Source organism: Natator depressus, chromosome 2 (genome assembly GCF_965152275.1).
Source record: "Natator depressus isolate rNatDep1 chromosome 2, rNatDep2.hap1, whole genome shotgun sequence".
In the NCBI taxonomy this organism is placed as follows: domain Eukaryota; kingdom Metazoa; phylum Chordata; order Testudines; family Cheloniidae; genus Natator; species Natator depressus.
In genome coordinates, this window is record NC_134235.1 from 113,578,620 (window position 1) to 113,597,791 (window position 19,172).

Sequence of the window (19,172 nt, forward strand, 5' to 3'; positions counted from 1 at the left end):
GATGGTTACCTGGTGGTTAGGAATGTCCCTGTGCTAGTGAATATTTAAATATCTTATATAAAGTGGAACAGCTTCAACAGGCAACAGAGAGAGACCCACTGCAATGGTTAGGGCACTCACCTGGGAGATGGAGATAGCAGAGCAGGGATTTGAATGCCTTAGTATGTTCAGTTCTTTTTTTTAGGTACCCAACTCTCCCCAGCAATTTACAGGGAGCCTGGGTGCCTAACACAGGGCCGTTCATCCCACTTGGTGGCAGAGGGCCTAAAGTTAAGCACTGCTAAGCATACTGTTTGGGGTTTGGCCCCTAGTCTTTAGGGTGGCTGCTGGTGTTGTAAGGATGCTACTGAAGACACATGATTTTGTTTTTTTTCCCCCTCTTAAAGGTGAATGGTTATCCAACACTGTTGCTTTTCCGAGGAGGGAAGAAAGTCAGTGAACACAATGGAGCCAGAGATCTTGAAACACTGCATAAGTTTGTTTTGCGTCAGGCAAGGGATGAATTGTAAAACACACATGGATACTTCTGCCCTGACTGTTCTTGTACAGTAATGGGGAGAGTTAAATCAAGTTAATGCTATTGATTTTCAAATGGTGGGATTGGTTTTTTGTTGTTTTTGAAAACTGAATGTACTGACTTGTGGTATCTTCCTTGTGTGTGTGTTTTAAAGCCACACTGTACTGACTTTTCCATTGTTTGTTAAGGAAAACTGGTAACAAGTAGTTACTGTGCAAATTGAGTATTTTCAGCATCAGTATTTCTGCCTTCCCCTGTTGAGATATAAATGGTTTCCTTTGAGCCTAAAATAGATGAGGAAAATCAAGTTAAGGGACTGGGTAAACTATTTTTGTCTTCAGGTTGAATTTGGGTAAAGGCTTGCTACCAAAGTACAGCTTACAAAGTGTCCACCATTACTAGAAAGGTGCAAGCCACAGCTCTGCTAATAAACGTTGCCTTTTTCAGCTGAAGCTAAAAACTATGTCTTAATATAGCCGCTGGTCAAGAAATGGGAGGCTGAAAAAGAAAAAACACACCCCTTTGGAAGATACCAGGCACCTACTAGCTGCTTGTTTCCTGTTAATATTTCTTTAGTTATGGGAGGCCCTAGCCATAGTGGTACTTTTACTGTGTGCCTGAATATTACTGATGCCATAGCAGATGGGGGATTTTATAACAGTTCATCCAAGACACTTCTCTTCAATACGAGAGGAGAGGATGCTATCATAACAACCACTTAATTATTTTCCAAGAGATGTCTACCTCTTTAACGCATTTAGGAATAACTGGTTGCAAACAATTTTCTGTACCATATTTCTCTTGCCCCAGTTTACTGCTAGAACCACTCATCTGACTTAAGCAGCAGGAGCAGATGAACTCATGGTTTATTTAATAAGCAGACTGATACTTCAAAAGTGTTTCTCGTTCCTTAAAATGGAAGCAAAACTCTTCTACAATACCAGTTCAGTTCCTCTTGAGCGCTTCCAAATGTTCCTCTTGCTACCTTTGAATGGGAGGACTGTACGCTTCGTTGCCTTGAACGATGACCTGATTGTGTGAGGTGTTCTAATACATTAAAGCCAAAGAATTTACAATGCAGCTACCATTAACTTGCTAATGTAGTTGTATCTTTTCTTCTAAGGGGCTAAATTCTGCCCTCATTCATGCATTAAAATTCATTGTCATCTCTGGGAATTACATATGTCAACACTTTGCTCTAAGTCAAGCTGTTGTTTTGTGTCCATATGTAATAGTAAAAATTATCTTTACATCAGTAACTTACTCCTTCTGGCAAGGATCACAGGTTCTGTTCAAACTAAAAATGATGTGTAAGCATGGAAAGTGTACAATGAGGGCTAAATAGTGTCTGGCAGATGTGTTAGATAAAATGTGTATACATCTGCCTTAAAGGAAGCCTTTATTAATGTTTTTTAAAACTGTTGTGAAGCACAATCTCATGAGTAGCAACCCAAGCGTTGGCTCATGAGTTTCTTGTATAAAATCAAAGTAGTACAATTGTTTACACTGAGACTTTCTAAATAAAAACTCTTTTTTTAAAAAGCCCGGTCTTTCTATAAATGTTACAGCACAAGGATGACAACTGCAATAAATTATAGCTTGTATTTACAAGAAGCCTTTTTAAATGCAAGAGTTAGAGGTAAGTGTATTTAATACAAGTTTTAACATTGATCAGAACATTCATTGTTACCATTAATGTTGGGAATAAAACTAGTCTATTAGAAGCTATGGCTAAAATGTGAATATATCCTTTAAACCAACTTCTTAAATGCAATTTCCTTTTTGGCCAGATAGTTTTACATTAACTGCATGTCCACTCTCCAGCACAGGAGCTGCTTCTAAATTTATGTATAAACTTACAGTTGTAGAACTGTCCTGATTGCAGCCTCCTCTGTGGTGGTACAGTTTAGGAGCAAAGAATGTTTTAGACTAAAACAGAACAGGCTTAGTTGATGCATCTTGCAGGAGTTATAGAATCTAAACAAGGTGGGAAGCTGCTCAAGAACAAATTTAGAAATTCACTGCCTAGTTGGAACATTCAAAAAACCAGGTCGGGAGTGGCTTTCGCCTTATGGAACTAATACATGGTGCAGTTAAATATCTAGTCAAGTCTGTGGTTCAGCATGTGTGTTTGGAGAATGCAGAGGGTCAAAGGCTTGCTTTGGCACAACTGAAGATGCTCTTTATCAAGTTGGCCTCTGGAAGAAACCACTCATATTGATGTAGCAACTATATTCTTGAAATAGAAGGCACTTCCTAACATAAAATGCATGATAGTAAGGTATTAAAACCATTCATTTCTATATTTTACTACTACAGCTTTGCTTTTTGTCTACAGGAGACACTTTTTCAAGGCTTACATGTAGCAAATGCTGGTTTGGTAAAACTGAATTGCAGACTGACCAACTGACAAGGTCAAGCTCCTGTTTTAAGTTTCTGCTACTCTCAGGGGACTTTAATACCATACAGAGAATGATTGACGCTAACAAAATTTGTCAGGACAGATTTCTTTTTTGCAAGCCTTGCAGTTCGTTTTTGCAGATCAGAAAGACTGCCATGCTGTACATCTGTTTTTTAAAAAAAATCCAGCACCTGTTCCCATTACAAAGTGAGTGCATGTCAATGAAGAAGTATCCTGCTGCTTCCTCTCATAAGGCGCACACATTGTGTTTTGGAAGTCTGCTTCATCTCGACTTTCTCCAAGGTCAGGTAGGTATAATCTAGAAGTTCATGGTAAAATTGCACAGTAGGTCTGGGTGAAGAATGTTTGTGTGTCAGTGACACCCACACGCTCTTACTACCATATTCCTATATTTTTTCAAAATAACGTTGGAGTTATCATCAAAGTAAAGAACGGATATGGCATTTAGTTTGGTAGGTGCACAACAGGGTTTGGGAACGTATTCAGGATTCATAAGATGAACCTGTTTCAAAAAAGAAAACAATTTGATTGTACCAACTAATCTGATCTCCAACTTCAATTGTAGTTTAGCACAAGTCTTTCTGTATACTCACCAAAGTTTGTACAATGGCATGATTGGTGGCATTCATGTGTGCATTGAGTGGGAAAGAGCATTCTCCATCACAGTAGTTTGCTGCATAACCTTTTGGTGCAATTATCCAATCCTTTGTTAGGAAATAAAAAGAAAATATTTCAGTGGAATTAAAGTTGCCTATTTGATTTTTGTAACAGATGGCATATAGGGGTAACAGTACACAATTAGGCCTGTTGTCGGGGGTTTGTCAAAAAGTGTCAGCTTTGCATGGAAAACATTATTTTGATCAAAAACTAAAATTTGGATTAAAAAATGGCACCACAGTGCCTTACACTTCCACTCTTGGGGTTGGGCTATCTAGCTGGGACTGCATCTCCCATGATATACAAAAGCCAGGGACTCTGATGCTGCACTCCCTGTACTCACCAAAAGGGCTGAAAATGTATCGAGGGAGATTTAGTCCTTCCAGAGAGCATCCATAGAGAATGGGAGCATAGGGCACCCATTAGCCACTGCGGTGCCGTTTTTAATTTAAATTTGTCCATGGAAAACTTCCCACAAGAGTCTGTTTTCTTTGAAGTGCTGCACACACAAAAAAAGTTCTCACCACTTCTATAATCTGGTTGAAAATTCTGAGAGCCCTGATACTCTACAGAAGAGAAGGTAATATATTTGGCATTTGAAATGGTAGCATATAATTTGAGTGCTGTAGGAAAAAAACAAAACAAAAAAACCTTATTTTTCTCACCCTTGAAGAAACATGACTGAAGTACCGCTTCCTACCTATATCCTATTTGCTTAAGATGTTAACATTGTACATTAAGTACACACACCAATGCTGTCTTTTGTTCAACATTCTGGAATGCTGCGTTTAAAATGAACGTCATCACCTGTCACCACATTTTAATGCACATAGTATGACTTTCCTGATGCATGTGTTTAAATTCAAGTTGTGAGATTGTTTCCCCAGCAACCAGCTATTCCAAATCACTGTATCTTCAACTAAAGTAGATATTAATACTTATTTAAAAGGACAGTTACTGTGGAAGCTACCTGTTATAAATTTGATTGTTGGGTGCTGAATTGCCAAACATACAATTTGAATTAAACCTTGGGTTCAAGGTTTAGAATAAAAATAGTGATGCCCTCCTACGTGTTATCTCTTTGAGTAATTACTTGTAGCTGTTAACTACTGGCACATGCTTGATCATCATCTTTTAGACATAGCCATGGGTAGGGCTTGATTAAGGTATATAGCATTAACTCTCATCGTCATGTGAAGAAACCAAAAGCTTTCTTTGTGAAAAGCAAGCATCTAGCCCTCATGCTTGTGAAGAGAAACTTAAAAACCGTGACCTAAGTATAACAGGTGCTGTGGGAGAAGCAGCAGCCTCCATGAGCCAGTGAAGAAGCTACCTGACCTACATTCCCCCTGTAACTCTGAGTATTCAATCTGGTGGGAGGAGAACGAGCTTGAAGGCCCTCCTGCACTCAGCTCATCTGCCTTCCCTTGCCGCCCTAGGGTCTGCTTCAGCTCCACAGATCAGATTGAAGGGGAAAGGAGTGGGTCTCGTGCCACCCACCCATAATGCTTCATTTACAATGTCACTCTTGGTAACTCTGTTCTTCATATTATAGTCCCCCTCCTCAGCTGGTTTTGAGCAGCAGTGAAAGTTAACACTGACCTTTAAAACATCATGGGGTATGGGTTAACATGACAGTGAGATGAGTTTGGGCAGTTCACACCTCCCAGAGCTACTGTTTCAGGTTGGCTGCAGACTCAGTATATTGGTTACATGCAGGTCCTATGCTGACGGTTTTCTGACAACTTCCCTTTTTTTTTTTAAAAGGGACTCTGAACAGGATTGCAGCCTCCAGAAGTAGTTCTGGGTTGTGATCCATTCGAATTTAAGCCTTGGCTACATCTTAGTAAATTGGCCAGCTTCCAGGGTGACGCAGTGCCGGTTGTAGAACTATGCTGGAATTGTGTGCAAGCTACACAATACCCCCCTTTCTGTGCTCCCAGGATGTGTATGGGGTCAGAAAGGTTTGAACTGAATTATAGTCTCAAAGATTTTAGCTATCACCAACTAGCCCTTGATTTACATTAATTCTTTATCTCTGTTACAAAAGTGCTCCAAAATTTCAAACAGATGAGAAAAATCTATGAAAAAAATAATTCTTTGAAAGGGTTCCAGTTTGACATTTTGTGGCCCAGGAACAGCCCTGATCACAAAAACTTAGTGGTTTAAAAAACAATTTTAGATCAATCAATTTAGTTAAACCAGTGCAAACCTATTGGGTGAACACACTTTATATCCGGTTTAAACCAAACTGATAGTTGCACTAGTTTAACTAAAATCAGTTTTTCTATGTGCACACTGGGTCTCAGACTAGATCTACAGGCCTCATTACTATCCTGCTGTCCAGCAGTAGGGCTGCATAATACAATACCATGTGAAATATTAAATATCTTAAGATATGCCAAACTCCCTTTGGGATCTATCAAATCCCAAAGCTCTCAATATTTGATCTCCCCAATGACTAGTTTTAATGTGGTGGCACAAGGGTCATTTTGAAGTGTGCTAGTAGTGTCTACTGGAATTACCATACCATTGTTTAGATAATATTTCATAATAAATGTCTAGCTTACTCAGAGAGAAACATCACACACCTGCCATCCCAAATCTTGGAAGCTAACGAAAAGTTCATGCTTTCGGCAAGCTGTTTTTAGGTCACTGCTGTTGTAATCTGTCAGGAGAAAGAAAACAACCCACTTAAAGGTAAAACTTAGGCAATCGTAGCATCATTCTAAAGAGTTACTGGATACGTTTTTCCTTGCCCTAAGTGCCAAATTGTGAGAGGTGATGAACACCCTCAACAAATGAGGAGAAGAAATTAACAGAATTGGATTGGGCTTTTCAAAGGAGTCAGGCACTCAACTCTGACTAAATTGGGATCTGGGTGCCTAACTCCTTTAGGCTCAATTGAAAATCTCAGCTGTGGTTCCAAATTCTCTTGACCCTGTGAAACACTTTTGATAAGTATCTGTTCCTACTCGTAAACACAGCACTTGGTAAGCACCTGTTTTGTGCTGTCTTCTCATTAGAGCCTCTGGGGCAGATATGTTTATGCAGTTTATAGCATGCTTCAAAAAATATTCAAGATCACACAGTAGTTGCATCCATTATGATTTTTATAAGTGTCAATCACAACTTCTAATAGATCCATATTTGCTTTGCGTATCCAGGATTGCTAAGCCATGAGACAGCAGTTCTCTGTCTTTGAAGAAATACACTACGGCTAGCAGCAGAGACAAGTTTTCCTCCTCCCCGCTGTGTGTCTAAACCCAGTCTTGATAGAGAGCACCTCTTCGACTTAAATAGTTTACTCCCCATCTCACCGTTGGTCTGAAAATAACTGTCCCAGCTATGGGATTCAGCCTACTCCCCAAATCTCACAATGCTCTTGTTCGGTGTCATCTAGGCTGTAAATGACATAGTATTTAAAGAACTTAATATTAAAGTTCTAATTGCTAATATAAATTGCCGCTGCAGAGTGGCTGAGTAGCTGTGACACTGATCTTAGTGGCAGCTGTAGTGACAATTTTGGCTACTTACAGGAGGCTCAAAATGATTCTACAAAATGCAGGTTTTAATTTCCAGTGGAGTTTCACGATTTATATTTTGTAGGACATGCTTTTCAGCATGTGAACGCCTGGAACTGCAGCTCAAAAGAGAATGGAAGAGTCAAGCCCTGACAGAGAGGCCTTTCTCTTCCAGCTTGCCAGCACAAATCCAGCCTTGGTTGGAAGCAACTGAAAGCCACCAACCTCTGACGGCTGTTTGGCCCTACTGGCTAAGCATCCATACCCCAGAAACCAACTTCACAACTAGAAATCTCAGCAATGACGAAAGCCAGAATGGGCCATGGAAACTGAACTAACCTTTCCATGTAAGGTTGGGACACTTTATGCTGCCCCAGTTACCTGGAGAGACAGAGCACTTCAGGTTCCAGCCCTGCCCAGGCAGCAACATGGCTAACTCATGCATTTATTTTTTAATGAAAATGACACAATACTGAGCTGCTACTGCTTTCTCCTGTGGCTACATGCAGCTTGTTGCCGGGGACAGATAAGGATAAAAAAATTCAGTACTATTTTCATTCTCTTACAACAGTAGCACCTAGAGGCCCCAGCACAACAGCCCTGGTCTGAGCTAGCACTGTACGATATTATAAGCTCGTTGGAACAGCCACTAAGCTAGGGCAGGGAAAATTTTCCCCCTTTTACAGATGAGAAACTTGCAAAAAGAAACTGGGGGTAAAATTTTCAAAAGTTACTTAAGTCCTATTAACTTTCAATAAGACTTAGACTCCTAGCTGCTTAAGTCATTTTTGACAATGGGCCTTACAATAATATCTTCAAAAGCACCTAAGTGACGTGCCCAAGGTCACAGATTCAAACTGTGGCAGACCCAGGATTTGAAACGGCTTCTGAATACCAGTCCACTAACACTGTCTGAAAGGCGAATGCTGCTTTCCATGCACAGCAGCTGGGATAGAAAAATATTTTTAGTTACTGTTTCCTTGGCTCTGAAGAAGTTTTAAAAACTACAAGTGCAAATATTTATTCAAAAGAAAAAACTAGAATACTAAAGCACATCCTCGTGACATTAAGGCAACACTGCATCACAACTGTGTCCTGTTAATGCTGAGGTCTCAAAAACCCTACACATCAAAACAAACCTAGCCTCCAAACCACCTAGAGTTGTTTTTAGTTGCAGTTTGGGTTTTAACTTCAACGATTATATTTCAGACATTCAATAGTTTCACTTCAATCAAAAATTTAATCAAGTTATTAGAGTCCACTAACTGGCTTCTGTAGAATAAACATACTCTATTTCAGCAACACTTTATAGTGAAGACTGAGGTGGCGTTTCTATACAAGTCTCCTCTTTTCAAATCAGACAGACTCACTAGAAATAATCCATTTATGATGAAGCCTTCCTAGAGCAAACTCCTTGTCACAAAATGGTTTTGAGTTAACACATCATAAGCGGGGGGGTGGGGGGAGGAGGGACTTTAAGATGATTTTGGTGCTCAGCATTAGTCTTCAATGAGAAATAATAAGCTCTTTGCTTAGGAAAAATTTGCAGGGCTTCTGCTGGTTACAAAAGAGCATGTGAAGGCGGTCATTTTTGTGACATTTGTGTGTGGACAGAAATGAAAACATATTCTTGCCTTTTGTCAAAAGTAGAGAGAAGATGGGCCTGAATCAGATGTAAAAAGGTGGAAGTCAGGAAGAGTGAGAGACTATGAATTAGAACAAAGGCAGAGTTCAGGCAAGAGGAGGGCAGAAGCAAGAAATGCCAAATAAAACAATTTCGATGAAGCACAGGCCATCCTGAATTTTCTCTCTTACTGGATGAGGTCGTCACCACATGATGCCTCACTTACTGTTTATAAACCTATGTCACTCTACGATGACCAATAATGCATGTTATCTGATCCATATCCCTGAAACAACAACCCCCTGACTGCAAACACAAATTGACCTATCTTCCTTCCTTTTCAAAACCTATTTTCTCTTGATCTCCAACAATGGCTTCTATTCCTGAGCCCGCTCCCCCCCCCCCCCCCCCCACCGCCCACCTAGTTTCTATTTTAAAATATCAGAACATTTAAGATTTGCTTGGTCTAGGACTCACATATCCATTTGTTTAACTATCATCCCACCTTCCCCAGCCTTCTTACTTTCTCATCTCCATATTTTACATTTGTCTTATTTGCAAGGTAAGCACTTCAGGGCAGGGATCATTTGTTTTTTATTCTCTTTAAAACATCAAATAAATGATAATACTACATAAAACTAGGGTGATGAGTATGTCCCAATTTTTTAGGGAACAGTCCCAATATTTGGGGCTTTGTTTTGTACAGGTGCCTATTACCTTCCACCCCCGTACCAGTTTCTCCACACGTGCTCTCTGGTCACCCTACATAAAACTTCTAATAGCTAGCAATTCTCAAATCTATTATCATTTAATAGTGGCAGTTTAAAGGCTGGATCAGGGGGTTGGAAGCTCTAGACCTATTGAGCAGGTCCTCTTGATAAGAGTACTGTGGATTGGTCCACCCCTCCCTTCTGGGAGCCGTGTAGCAAAAGCACAAGATGGGGAGTCATCAGATTGGGTTCTACTCCCAGCTATGCCTTAAGTTTGCTGTGTGACCTGGAGCAAATCACTCGACCTCTGTGCCCCAGTTCCCCATCCGTAAACTGAGGATTCCACCACTTACATAACCTTAGCATGTGGGGTGTTGTGAATCTTGATGAATAGCTTGTAAAGTGCTCTGAGAGTTTATATGGAACACACAATTGAAACACACAGGAGTGATCTACTCCCCTCTTACGCCCCAGAGTCACACATTACCAATTGCAGGTGAGAAAGACAGGACTTCATAGGGTAGAGAGAGAGCCACAGGTTTGGATAATTTAGGAAACCTTTAGATAAGTATCTACACATTTGGATGGTTCGCTAAACAGGCCTCCATGCTAGAGTCTCGTCAAATCTTAAAACCCACGTAAGTTTGGGGCCCTGCTCTTGGGGGTTCATCTAGGCCCCCTTCGGGTTTAGTGAGTCTGCCCTTGTGGTTTAATAGTTAATGCCAGCTCAGTACTTCCAATGTGCTGTATTTTATCACTCTGAAAGCTATTCTGTCTCAAACTGAAATTTAAGAAGCAATTCGTCATTTAAAAATACCTTCCAAGACAGCACAGTTGAGCAGCAGAGTTGAGGTGGCTTGTTTGCACTGAATGCTCCCTTAGTTCAACCCCAGAGAAGCCAAACACAAAACCAACTTTCTGCGAGCACAGATGTCTCTTTTAAAGCTGGACACTGACATTTTTGTTGTTTAACAAGGAGGGAGTATATAGTCTAACCCTAATGATCTTCCTCCTACAAATACTTATGCACCAATCTTAGATTTCCTATAACTTCTCCCACGTTAAGTGCTGGCAGAGAATATATAAATATTTACCGAGGTTAATCCTTCTAAGAATACTCTGACTGCTCCCAAGGTGCCAGTTCACTGGATTCCACAGGATTATTAATTGCCACTATGCTTCTAAATGGCTTTGACAGAGGTCTCCGGGCCAGCCTCTTTCTCTCAGTGTTTGACTTAGGTGATTTGCCTAGATAAAGCTGGTGTAAACTGATCATGCAGTTAATAATAACCACTTAACATGAAAGCCATCTGCTTGGGTGGGATAAGAAAAGATGACAGGTTTAAGTACACGCGCACATACACACACACATCAGAAGCAGAGAGGAGGTAGGAGAAGTGCAAGCTGTTCTGACTGTGCAAGGCACTCCAGCTGTAATGCAGCTTTCTCCATTGCATGGCTCTCTCTCACACACACAGTCACCTCCAGCCTGACACATGGATGAATGTTATGCTAATGGAAGATTCTGGTGCAAGGCAATCATGTTATTCACAAGATGATACATCTGTGACATCCTGGAAATGTCTGGCCTTATTTGTTGCTTTTATTTAGTGCTGCACTAGGAATTAAGTACAAAATTCAGTTCTCAAACGTGCATGCATTTTTCCTCCCGAAAGTGAAAGGAGCTGTGCGGTTCAGGGGCACTGCACTGGAAATGTGATCCCTGAGGATCTAATGTTCCCCAGAGGGTACCTATCTCATGGATCCTCATAGCCTCTGTGCCTGAAACAGAGGAATCCCAAAAGGGGTGTCACATGGGTTAAATTCAAGGCGGGAACTGTCAGCAATAGCCAGAAAAATCTTGGCACACGCAAAATACTTATTCCTCACCCCCCACAATGCATCCTCTCTTCTGCAAAAGGATAGCACTTGGCCCCAAGCGTAGATTGATGGAGGATCTCATGTCAAAGCAAATACACATCCATGTACATTAGGACTTTCTCCGCATAAATTCAGTTCTGCTTTATAGGTCAGTCATAACATGTTTATAATACAGGGGAACTAACATTCCTGGGGGAAAAAACATACTTTTCTTATTCTGTTTAGGTTCTTATACCATACCCATCACCTGGGTGCCTGAGCACTGGGTACTGAATCCTGAACAACATATGAACATCAGAGAAAGCACGTTAAGGCTCCAATCCTGTATTTGACAGCACAGGGGCAGACTGCTGTGCCTGCATGGAGCCCCACTGATTTCAATAGGGCTCAGTGCCAACACAGCCATGCATGTCATGAACTATCAGTTGCAGGACTGGGGCCTTGAGGAGTCAGAAGCACATGACAAAATCATTATGCGCTCTGATTGAAACTGACAAGCCCCTTGCTAGTAGTGGGGGTAAGTACAGGAAAAGGTGCAATCCACTATAAAGACAACAAACCAAACATGTTAAGACTGAGTTGTTGAACGTATCAACTTCACCAGGCCTGACAACTTCTCAGCTTCCTTTTTAAACACAGATCAGAAGTTGCGGTAAGAGGGTGCGGGGAAGCAGAGAAATCAAAGGGGAGAATGAGAAGAGAATCACAAGAGGAAGACAGCAACCCCAAAGACAATACATTACCCTGAAAATGGACAAGAAGGAACAAGCCTAGTAACATGAACTCACCATTACGTCCAGATGTCACAGTGCTTTACAGTGGAGTATCCATAATGCTAGGAAATCTCAGGACAGCAGGAGAGCACAGGATGGAGAGGAAGCCTTGGCTCTGAAATCTCCTGAAGTTTGGTCCATTTACACCATAATCTTTTCTTTAAGAATTTAGACCTAATTCAGCAAGGTGCTCAAAACACGTGCCTAACTTTAAGCAGGCGAGTCATTCTAGTGACTTCGGTGGGACTGATCATCTACTTACATCACTAAGGGTATGTCTATACTACGAAATTAGGTCGATATTATAGAAGTAGATTTTTAGAAATCGATTTTATACAGTCAATTGCGTATGTCCACACTAAGCGCATTAAGTCAGTGGGGTGCGTCCTCACTACCATGGCTAGCATTGTCTTATGGAGTGGTGGACTGTGGGTAGCTATCCCACAGTTCCCACAGTCTCCGCTGCCCACTGGAATTCTGGGTTAAGCTCCCAATGCCTGATGGGGCAAAAACATTGTCGCGGGTGGTTTTGGATACATGTCGTCAGTTGCCCCTCCCTCCGTGAAAGCAACGGCAGACAATCATTTCATGCCTTTTTTCCGTGCGGACGCCATACTGCTTTCAGCAGATGGTGCAGTCGGACTGCTAATCATCGTCATCCACCGCTTCCGCTGCAACTCTGCTCTGCTGCTATTGTCTCAATAGCGAATTTCTCCATGTTGTCTGTCATGGGCTCCCGGGTACGTGTGTTCTTCCTCGGGAAATGTGAGAGGTGCTAACCATTGTCCTCCACTGCTTCCACTGCAACTCTGCTCTCCTGCTCTCATGAATCCACCTCGCAGGTCCTCTCATCGTTCTCTATAAATATCTATTCTCATGGCAACCGTCATCAGCCACCGCTTCCGCTGCAACTCTGCTCTCCTGCAGACGCCATACCACAGCGAGCATGGAGCCCGCTAAGATCTCCGCAGCAGTTATGAGCATTGTAAACACCTCGCACATTATCCTGTAGTATGTGCAGTACCAGAACCTGCAAAAGCAGGCGAGGAGATGACGGCAGCGCGGTGACGAGAGTGATGAGGACATGGACACAGACTTCTCTCAAAGTACGGACCCTGGCAATTTGGCCATCCTGGTGGCAATGGGGCAGGCTCATGCCATGGAACGCTGATTCTGGGCCCAGGAAACAAGCACAGACTGGTGGGACCGCATAGTGTTGCGGGTCTGGGATGATTCCCACTGGCTGCGAAACTTTCGCATGCGTAAGGGCACTTTCATGGAACTTTGTGACTTGCTTTCCCCTGCCCTGAAGCGCAAGAATACCAAGATGAGAGCAGCCCTCACAGTTCACAAGTGAGTGGCAATAGCCCTCTGGAAGCTTGCAACGCCAAACAGCTACCAGGTCAGTCAGGAATCAATTTGGAGTGAGCAAATCTACTGTGGGGGCTGCTGTGATCCAAGTAGCCAACGAAATCACTGAGCTGCTGCTATCAAGGGTAGTGACTCTGGGAAACATGCAGGTCATAGTGGATGGCTTTGCTGCAATGGGATTCCCTACCTGTGGTGGGGAGATAGACGGAACGCATATCCCTATCTTGGGACCAGACCACCTTGGCAGTCAGTATATAAACCGAAAGGGGTACTTTTCAAAGGTGCTGCAAGCACTGGTGGATCACAAGGGATGTTTCACCGACATCAATATGGGATGGCTGGGAAAGATACATGACACTCGCATCTTCAGGAACTCTGGTCTGTTTGAACAGCTGCAGGAAGGGACTTACTTCCCAGACCAGAAAATAACCATTGGGGATGTTGAAATGCCTATAGTTATCCTTGGGGACCCAGCCTGCCTCTTAATGCCATGGCTCATGAAGCCATACACAGGCACCCTGGACAGTGGTCAGGAGCTGTTCAACTATAGGCTGAGCAAGTGCAGAATGGTGGTAGAATGTGCATTTGGATGTTTAAAAGCGCGCTGGTGTACTTTACTGACTAGGTTAGACCTCAGCGAAACCAATATTCCCATTGTTATTGCTGCTTGCTGTGTGCTCCACAATATCTGTGAGAGTAAGGGGGAGACATTTATGGAGGGGTGAGAGGTTGAGGCAAATCGCCTGGCAGTTGATTACGCGCAGCCAGACACCAGGGCGATTAGAAGAGCACAGCAGGATGCACTGCGCATCAGAGAAGCTTTGAAAACCAGTTTCATGACTGGCCAGGCTACGGTGTGACAGTTCTGTTTGTTTCTCCTTGATGAAAACCCGCCCTCTTGGTTCATTCTACTTCCCTGTAAGCCAAGCGCCCTCCCTGCTTCAATCACCACTTGCAGAGGCAATAAAGTCATTGTTGTTTCAAAATCATGCATTCTTTATTAATTCATCACACAAATAGGGGGATAACTGCCAAGGTAGCCTGGGACGGGTCTGGGTGAGGAGGCTATGGAACTTGGGGAGGAGGACGGGCGGTTACACAGGGGCTGCAGCGGCGGTCTGTGTTCCTGCTGCCTTTCCTGCAGCTCCACCAGATGCCGGAGCATATCAGTTTGATCCCCCAGTAGCCTCAGCATTGCATCCTGCCTCCTCTCATCACGCTGCCGCCACCTCTCCTCTTGCTCCCACAACCTCTCATCTTGCCCATCCCTCCTGTCCTCGCGTTCATTTTCTGCTTTCCTGAACTCTGCCATTGTTTGCCTCCATGTATTCTGCTGAGCTCTTTCAGTGTGGGAGGACTGCATGAGCTCAGAGAACATTTCATCGCGAGTGCGTTTTTTTTGCCTTCTTATCTGCGCTCGCCTCTGGGATGGAGATGATAGGGGGAGCGCTGAAACATTTGCAGCTGCAGGAGGAAAAAAGGGAGAGTAGTATTTAAAAAGACACATTTTAGAGAACAATGGGTAGACTCTTTCACGGTGAACCAAACTGTTAACATTACATAGCACATGTGCTTTTGGTACAAGGTAGCATTTTGCATCTTATATTGTGGGCCTAATGGTTTGGTGTGAGAGATCACACATGCAGGGTCAGGCAACAGAATTCGGCTTGCAGGCAGCCATGGTAAGTCACAGTCTTTCAGCTTCTTCAACCTTCATAACATGTGGGAATGATTTCAAACAGCAGCGCCCTCCTTTCCCATACCAAGAACCCATTGGGTTGGCCATTTAAAAGGAGGGGCTGCGGTTTTCAGGTTAACGTGCAGCACAAACCCAGCTAAACCCCCCACCCACCCAATTCTCTGGGATGATCGCTTCCCCCTTCCTCCCACCACGTGACTAATATCAGGGAAGATCCCTGCCAGCCAAACACGAACAAACGTGAACGGGCCTCCCCCACCACCGCGTGACTAAAAGAGGGGATGATTTCTTTTCAGCCACAGGCAAACAGCCCAGCAGGAACGGCCACCTCTGAATGTCCCCTTAATAATGTCCCTGGAGGATTTCCACTCCATCCCCAGACACGTTAACAGACTTTTCCAGTAGCTCTACTGGCCATGAATGCATCCCAAGTATTCAGGGCAAATTAATCATTAAACATGCTTGCTTTTAAACCATGTATTATATTTACAAAGGTACACTCACCAGAGGTGTCTTCTCTGGCTTCATGGTCCGGGAGCCCACCTTGGGAGAGTTGGGAGGGTATTGGCTCCAGGGTGATAAACAGTTCCTGGCTGTCGGGCAGAAGGGTTTCTCCACTTGCCTGTTGTGCGCTATCCTCCTCCTCCTCGTCCCCAAAATCCTCATCCCTGTTGCGTGAGACTCCCCCCTTGCAGGTGTCCACGGACAGGGGTGGGGTAGTGGCAGGGGCACCCCCTAGAATTGCATGCAGCCCATCAGAGAAGCAGCATGTCTGGGGCTCTGACCTGGAGCGGCCATTTGCCTCTTTAGTTTTTTGGTAGGCTTGCCTGAGCTCCTTAATTTTCACGCGGTACTGCTGCGGGTCCCTGTTATAGCCTCTGTCCATCATGCCCTCGGAGATTTTTTCAAATATATTGGCATCTCGTCTTTTGGAACGGAGTTCTGCCTCCACGGATTCTTCTCCCCATACAGCAATCAGATCCAGTACTTCCCGTTCGGTCCATCCTGGAGCTCTTTTGCGATTCTGGGACTGCATGGTCACTTGTGCTAATGAGCTCTGCATGGTCACCTCTCCTGATGAGCTCACCACTCTGGCCAAACAGGAAATGAAATTCAAAAGTTCCCGTGCTTTTCCTGTCTACCTGGCTAGTGCATCTGAGTTGAAAGTGCTGTCCAGAGCAGACAAAATGGAGCACTCTAGGATAGCTCCCGGAGGCCAATACTGTTGAATTGCGTCCGCACTACCCCAAATTCGACCCAGCGATGTCGATTTCAGCGCTAATACCCTTGTCGGGGAGGAGTATAGAAATAGATTTTAAGAGCCCTTTAAGTCGACAAAAATGGCTTCGTCATGTGGATGGGTGCAGGGTTAAATCGATCTAACGCTGCAAAATTTGACCTAAACTCGTAGTGTAGACCAGGGCTAAGACTCCTCACCTGCTTAAAGTTAGACATGTAAGTAAGTGTTTGGTGAACCAGAGGCCTTAGTTTGGTGAACTAACTATTCCGTTCTCCTCACAAGCCTAATGAGGTTCAATACTCTTGAGAGCCACTAGAGTTTAACCGGCTGGGATGGTAACCCTCAAAGTTTGATATAGCACCTAGGGTAACAGCCAGGGCTACATTCTCCTTCAATACCCATGGGAATTCTCCCAGTCTCATCGTATGTCAGTACATGAGGAAAGTGCAGAGGCATGATTACAAAGATTTTTTTTTAAAACCATAGCTTTTAAACCTTTCACTATTAATCATGGACCAAACCATAAAGCACTCCCTGTTTAGTCATTAGATTCTATCATTTTAACACAGGCTATTAAATCAACCCTGGATTAGGGACAATAGACTAACAGTAAAACACAGAGAATGCACTGGCTAATTTCTCTCTTTCTTTCTCAAATAAGCCAACCAACATCTCAATTTTAATTTTCTCCTTTTTTTAAAAATCCACAAAAGTTCAACATTACCTTGTTGACTAGTAGTGTGCCAAACCCCAGGTTTTAAATTAAAGTTGGCTTTGAGCTAAAGTGCTCAAAAAAGCACTTGAAACCACAAAATGACTAGTTATTTTTTTCCTTTTGTCATTTTATAATCTGAGTGGTTATAGTCAGAAAAGCGATTATGTAAAAACATCCCCCTTTTGCCCAATATATCTGCTCCCTCTGGGGATTTGAATCGTATCTTCTGATTTAAAAGTAGTAAAAACTTGTTTTTGTCAACCAGCTCTGCAGAGTTAATGGAAGTGAAAGTGGAGTCTTATTCTGCCTCAAATGTCATCAGCACAAAATATCAGCCAATTTCCAATTCTAGAATGAGACTCTGCACTTAACGTTTCAAATGCGCTGTACAAACATTAACAGTCCTCACATCATCATTGAGAGGGAATGAAACACCGGGCTCTGTCTGAATATATTAATTATACACTTTGTGCTAAATGGCTCAGCATACTGCTCTTAAAATCTGTATGAATAAGATGTGCTTACTTATGTTACTGGGAGCAAATTGATCACAAGGGTAACCTAGTGAACAAGCATGACACATACCTTTGCAAACAGTCACTGAGGAACTAAAGCTGGTCCCAATGGAGCTAAGTCCAATGATTATATCTGTGGGATTGGATGTGGCTTCTTAAAGGGGATACAGCCTTACAGCCCTGCATGGTGTGGAGCTAAAGCATAGCATGCAAACTAGTTATGATTATCAGGGCTGATGAAATACCAATATGTTAATGCACTCTTGAGTGAGTGACCCCAGAGAGAGAATTCTTGGATTCACACACACACACTCCCCCTCCATCCCTCCAGAGCACTAACATCAGATGGGCTGGAGGCAGTTGGCTGAGAACGTTCTCACCTTCTGATATAAAGCTTTCATTGTACCTAACCTGTGTTCCTGTAAGTAAGCTTTCAGTCATGTTAGCTCAGCTTTTCACAGCTATTAGGCTTTGTTTAGGATTTCTCTCATTATCTGTATAAACATTGCTATTATTTAAGTAACTGGAATTGGCAGAGCAGGTTATTACATAGGGATGCTTACAGTCTGGGGTGGGTGGGGGTTGCTCTATGAGAAGGAAACCGGCTTTTGACATTAAGGGAGGCAGAAGCATGAGTGCACAGGCAAGGGAATTGCAATGCCCTTCCTCAAACAATGCAGCTGCAAACCTATGGATTCCCCCATAGCCTACAGACGTCCCAATTCTCCTACCAGCCTGCAAAGAAAACACCTAGTCTATGAGGAAATCCCTGTCTGATTGTCTGAAGTGGAAGAATAGGGGAAAGAAGCCAATCAGAGCTCCTGCACATGCTGATGGATAGCCTAATTGTCATTAATAGTAATGATAATGGCTACAACCCTATTGCAGGTCACCTTTTAATAAGGGTGCACATGCTTTTAGGTTTCTAAAAGTTAAAGTAGCATGTGGGTTCATCCAAGCAACTGGCCACAAGTTACTGGGCTCAATACAGGGTAACTGGCTAAAATGTAGGTTTCAGAGTAACAGCCGTGTTAGTCTGTATTCGCAAAAAGAAAAGGAGTACTTGTGGCACCTTAGAGACTAACCAATTTATTTGAGCATAAGCTTTTGTGAGCTACAGCTCACTTCATCGGATGCATTCGATGAAGTGAGCTGTAGCTCACGAAAGCTTATGCTCAAATAAATTGGTTAGTCTCTAAGGTGCCATAAGTACTCCTTTTCTTTTGGCTAAAATGTAATGGCCTGTGATATTCAGGAGCAGATGAGCTAGTGGCCCCTTCTGGCCTTAAACTCCATTAATCTATGAATTACATTTTAAGCACAAATTCAAAACCCAGTCTAGCTGTTACAGCAGAACAGGGACTATATGGACATTTCTAAATCACTATCGTGTGTGCACTGTTGTCTCCTAGGATCCCACTGACTGACATTAGTTACGTTTCAATAATATTCACGGTTTTTTCTGAAGATAAATGGATCTGCTGTGAGTTTATTTTGGAGTACAGTAAAAAAAAAAGCTAAGGA

General features: G+C 42.9%; 3 protein-coding genes across 3 annotated transcripts in view; 1 reads left to right on the forward strand and 2 right to left on the reverse strand.

Moving 5' to 3' along the window:
• TXNDC5 (thioredoxin domain containing 5) overlaps positions 1-4,639 on the forward strand; it is a 40,774-nt gene extending 36,135 nt beyond the window's left edge. The window contains exon 10 of the mRNA XM_074944905.1: positions 387-4,639. Within this exon, the coding sequence (XP_074801006.1) occupies positions 387-509 (123 nt within the window). The 3' untranslated portion in view covers positions 510-4,639. The remainder of the gene's footprint in view (positions 1-386) is intronic.
• Positions 1,326-19,172, reverse strand: part of BMP6 (bone morphogenetic protein 6) — a 155,415-nt gene continuing 137,568 nt past the window's right edge. Inside the window, exons 5-7 of the mRNA XM_074944904.1 lie at positions 6,188-6,264; positions 3,533-3,643; positions 1,326-3,441 (exon numbers count right to left, since the gene is read on the reverse strand). Of these exons, the coding sequence (XP_074801005.1) occupies positions 3,292-3,441; positions 3,533-3,643; positions 6,188-6,264 (338 nt within the window). The 3' untranslated portion in view covers positions 1,326-3,291. The remainder of the gene's footprint in view (positions 3,442-3,532; positions 3,644-6,187; positions 6,265-19,172) is intronic.
• On the reverse strand, positions 11,807-16,266 carry LOC141983480 (uncharacterized). The gene is made up of 3 exons (XM_074946687.1): positions 15,683-16,266; positions 14,630-14,943; positions 11,807-11,878 (listed from the first exon to the last, which is right to left on the reverse strand). Exons 1-3 carry the CDS (start codon positions 16,239-16,241, stop codon positions 11,807-11,809), a joined length of 945 nt encoding a protein of 314 aa, XP_074802788.1. The 5' UTR covers positions 16,242-16,266.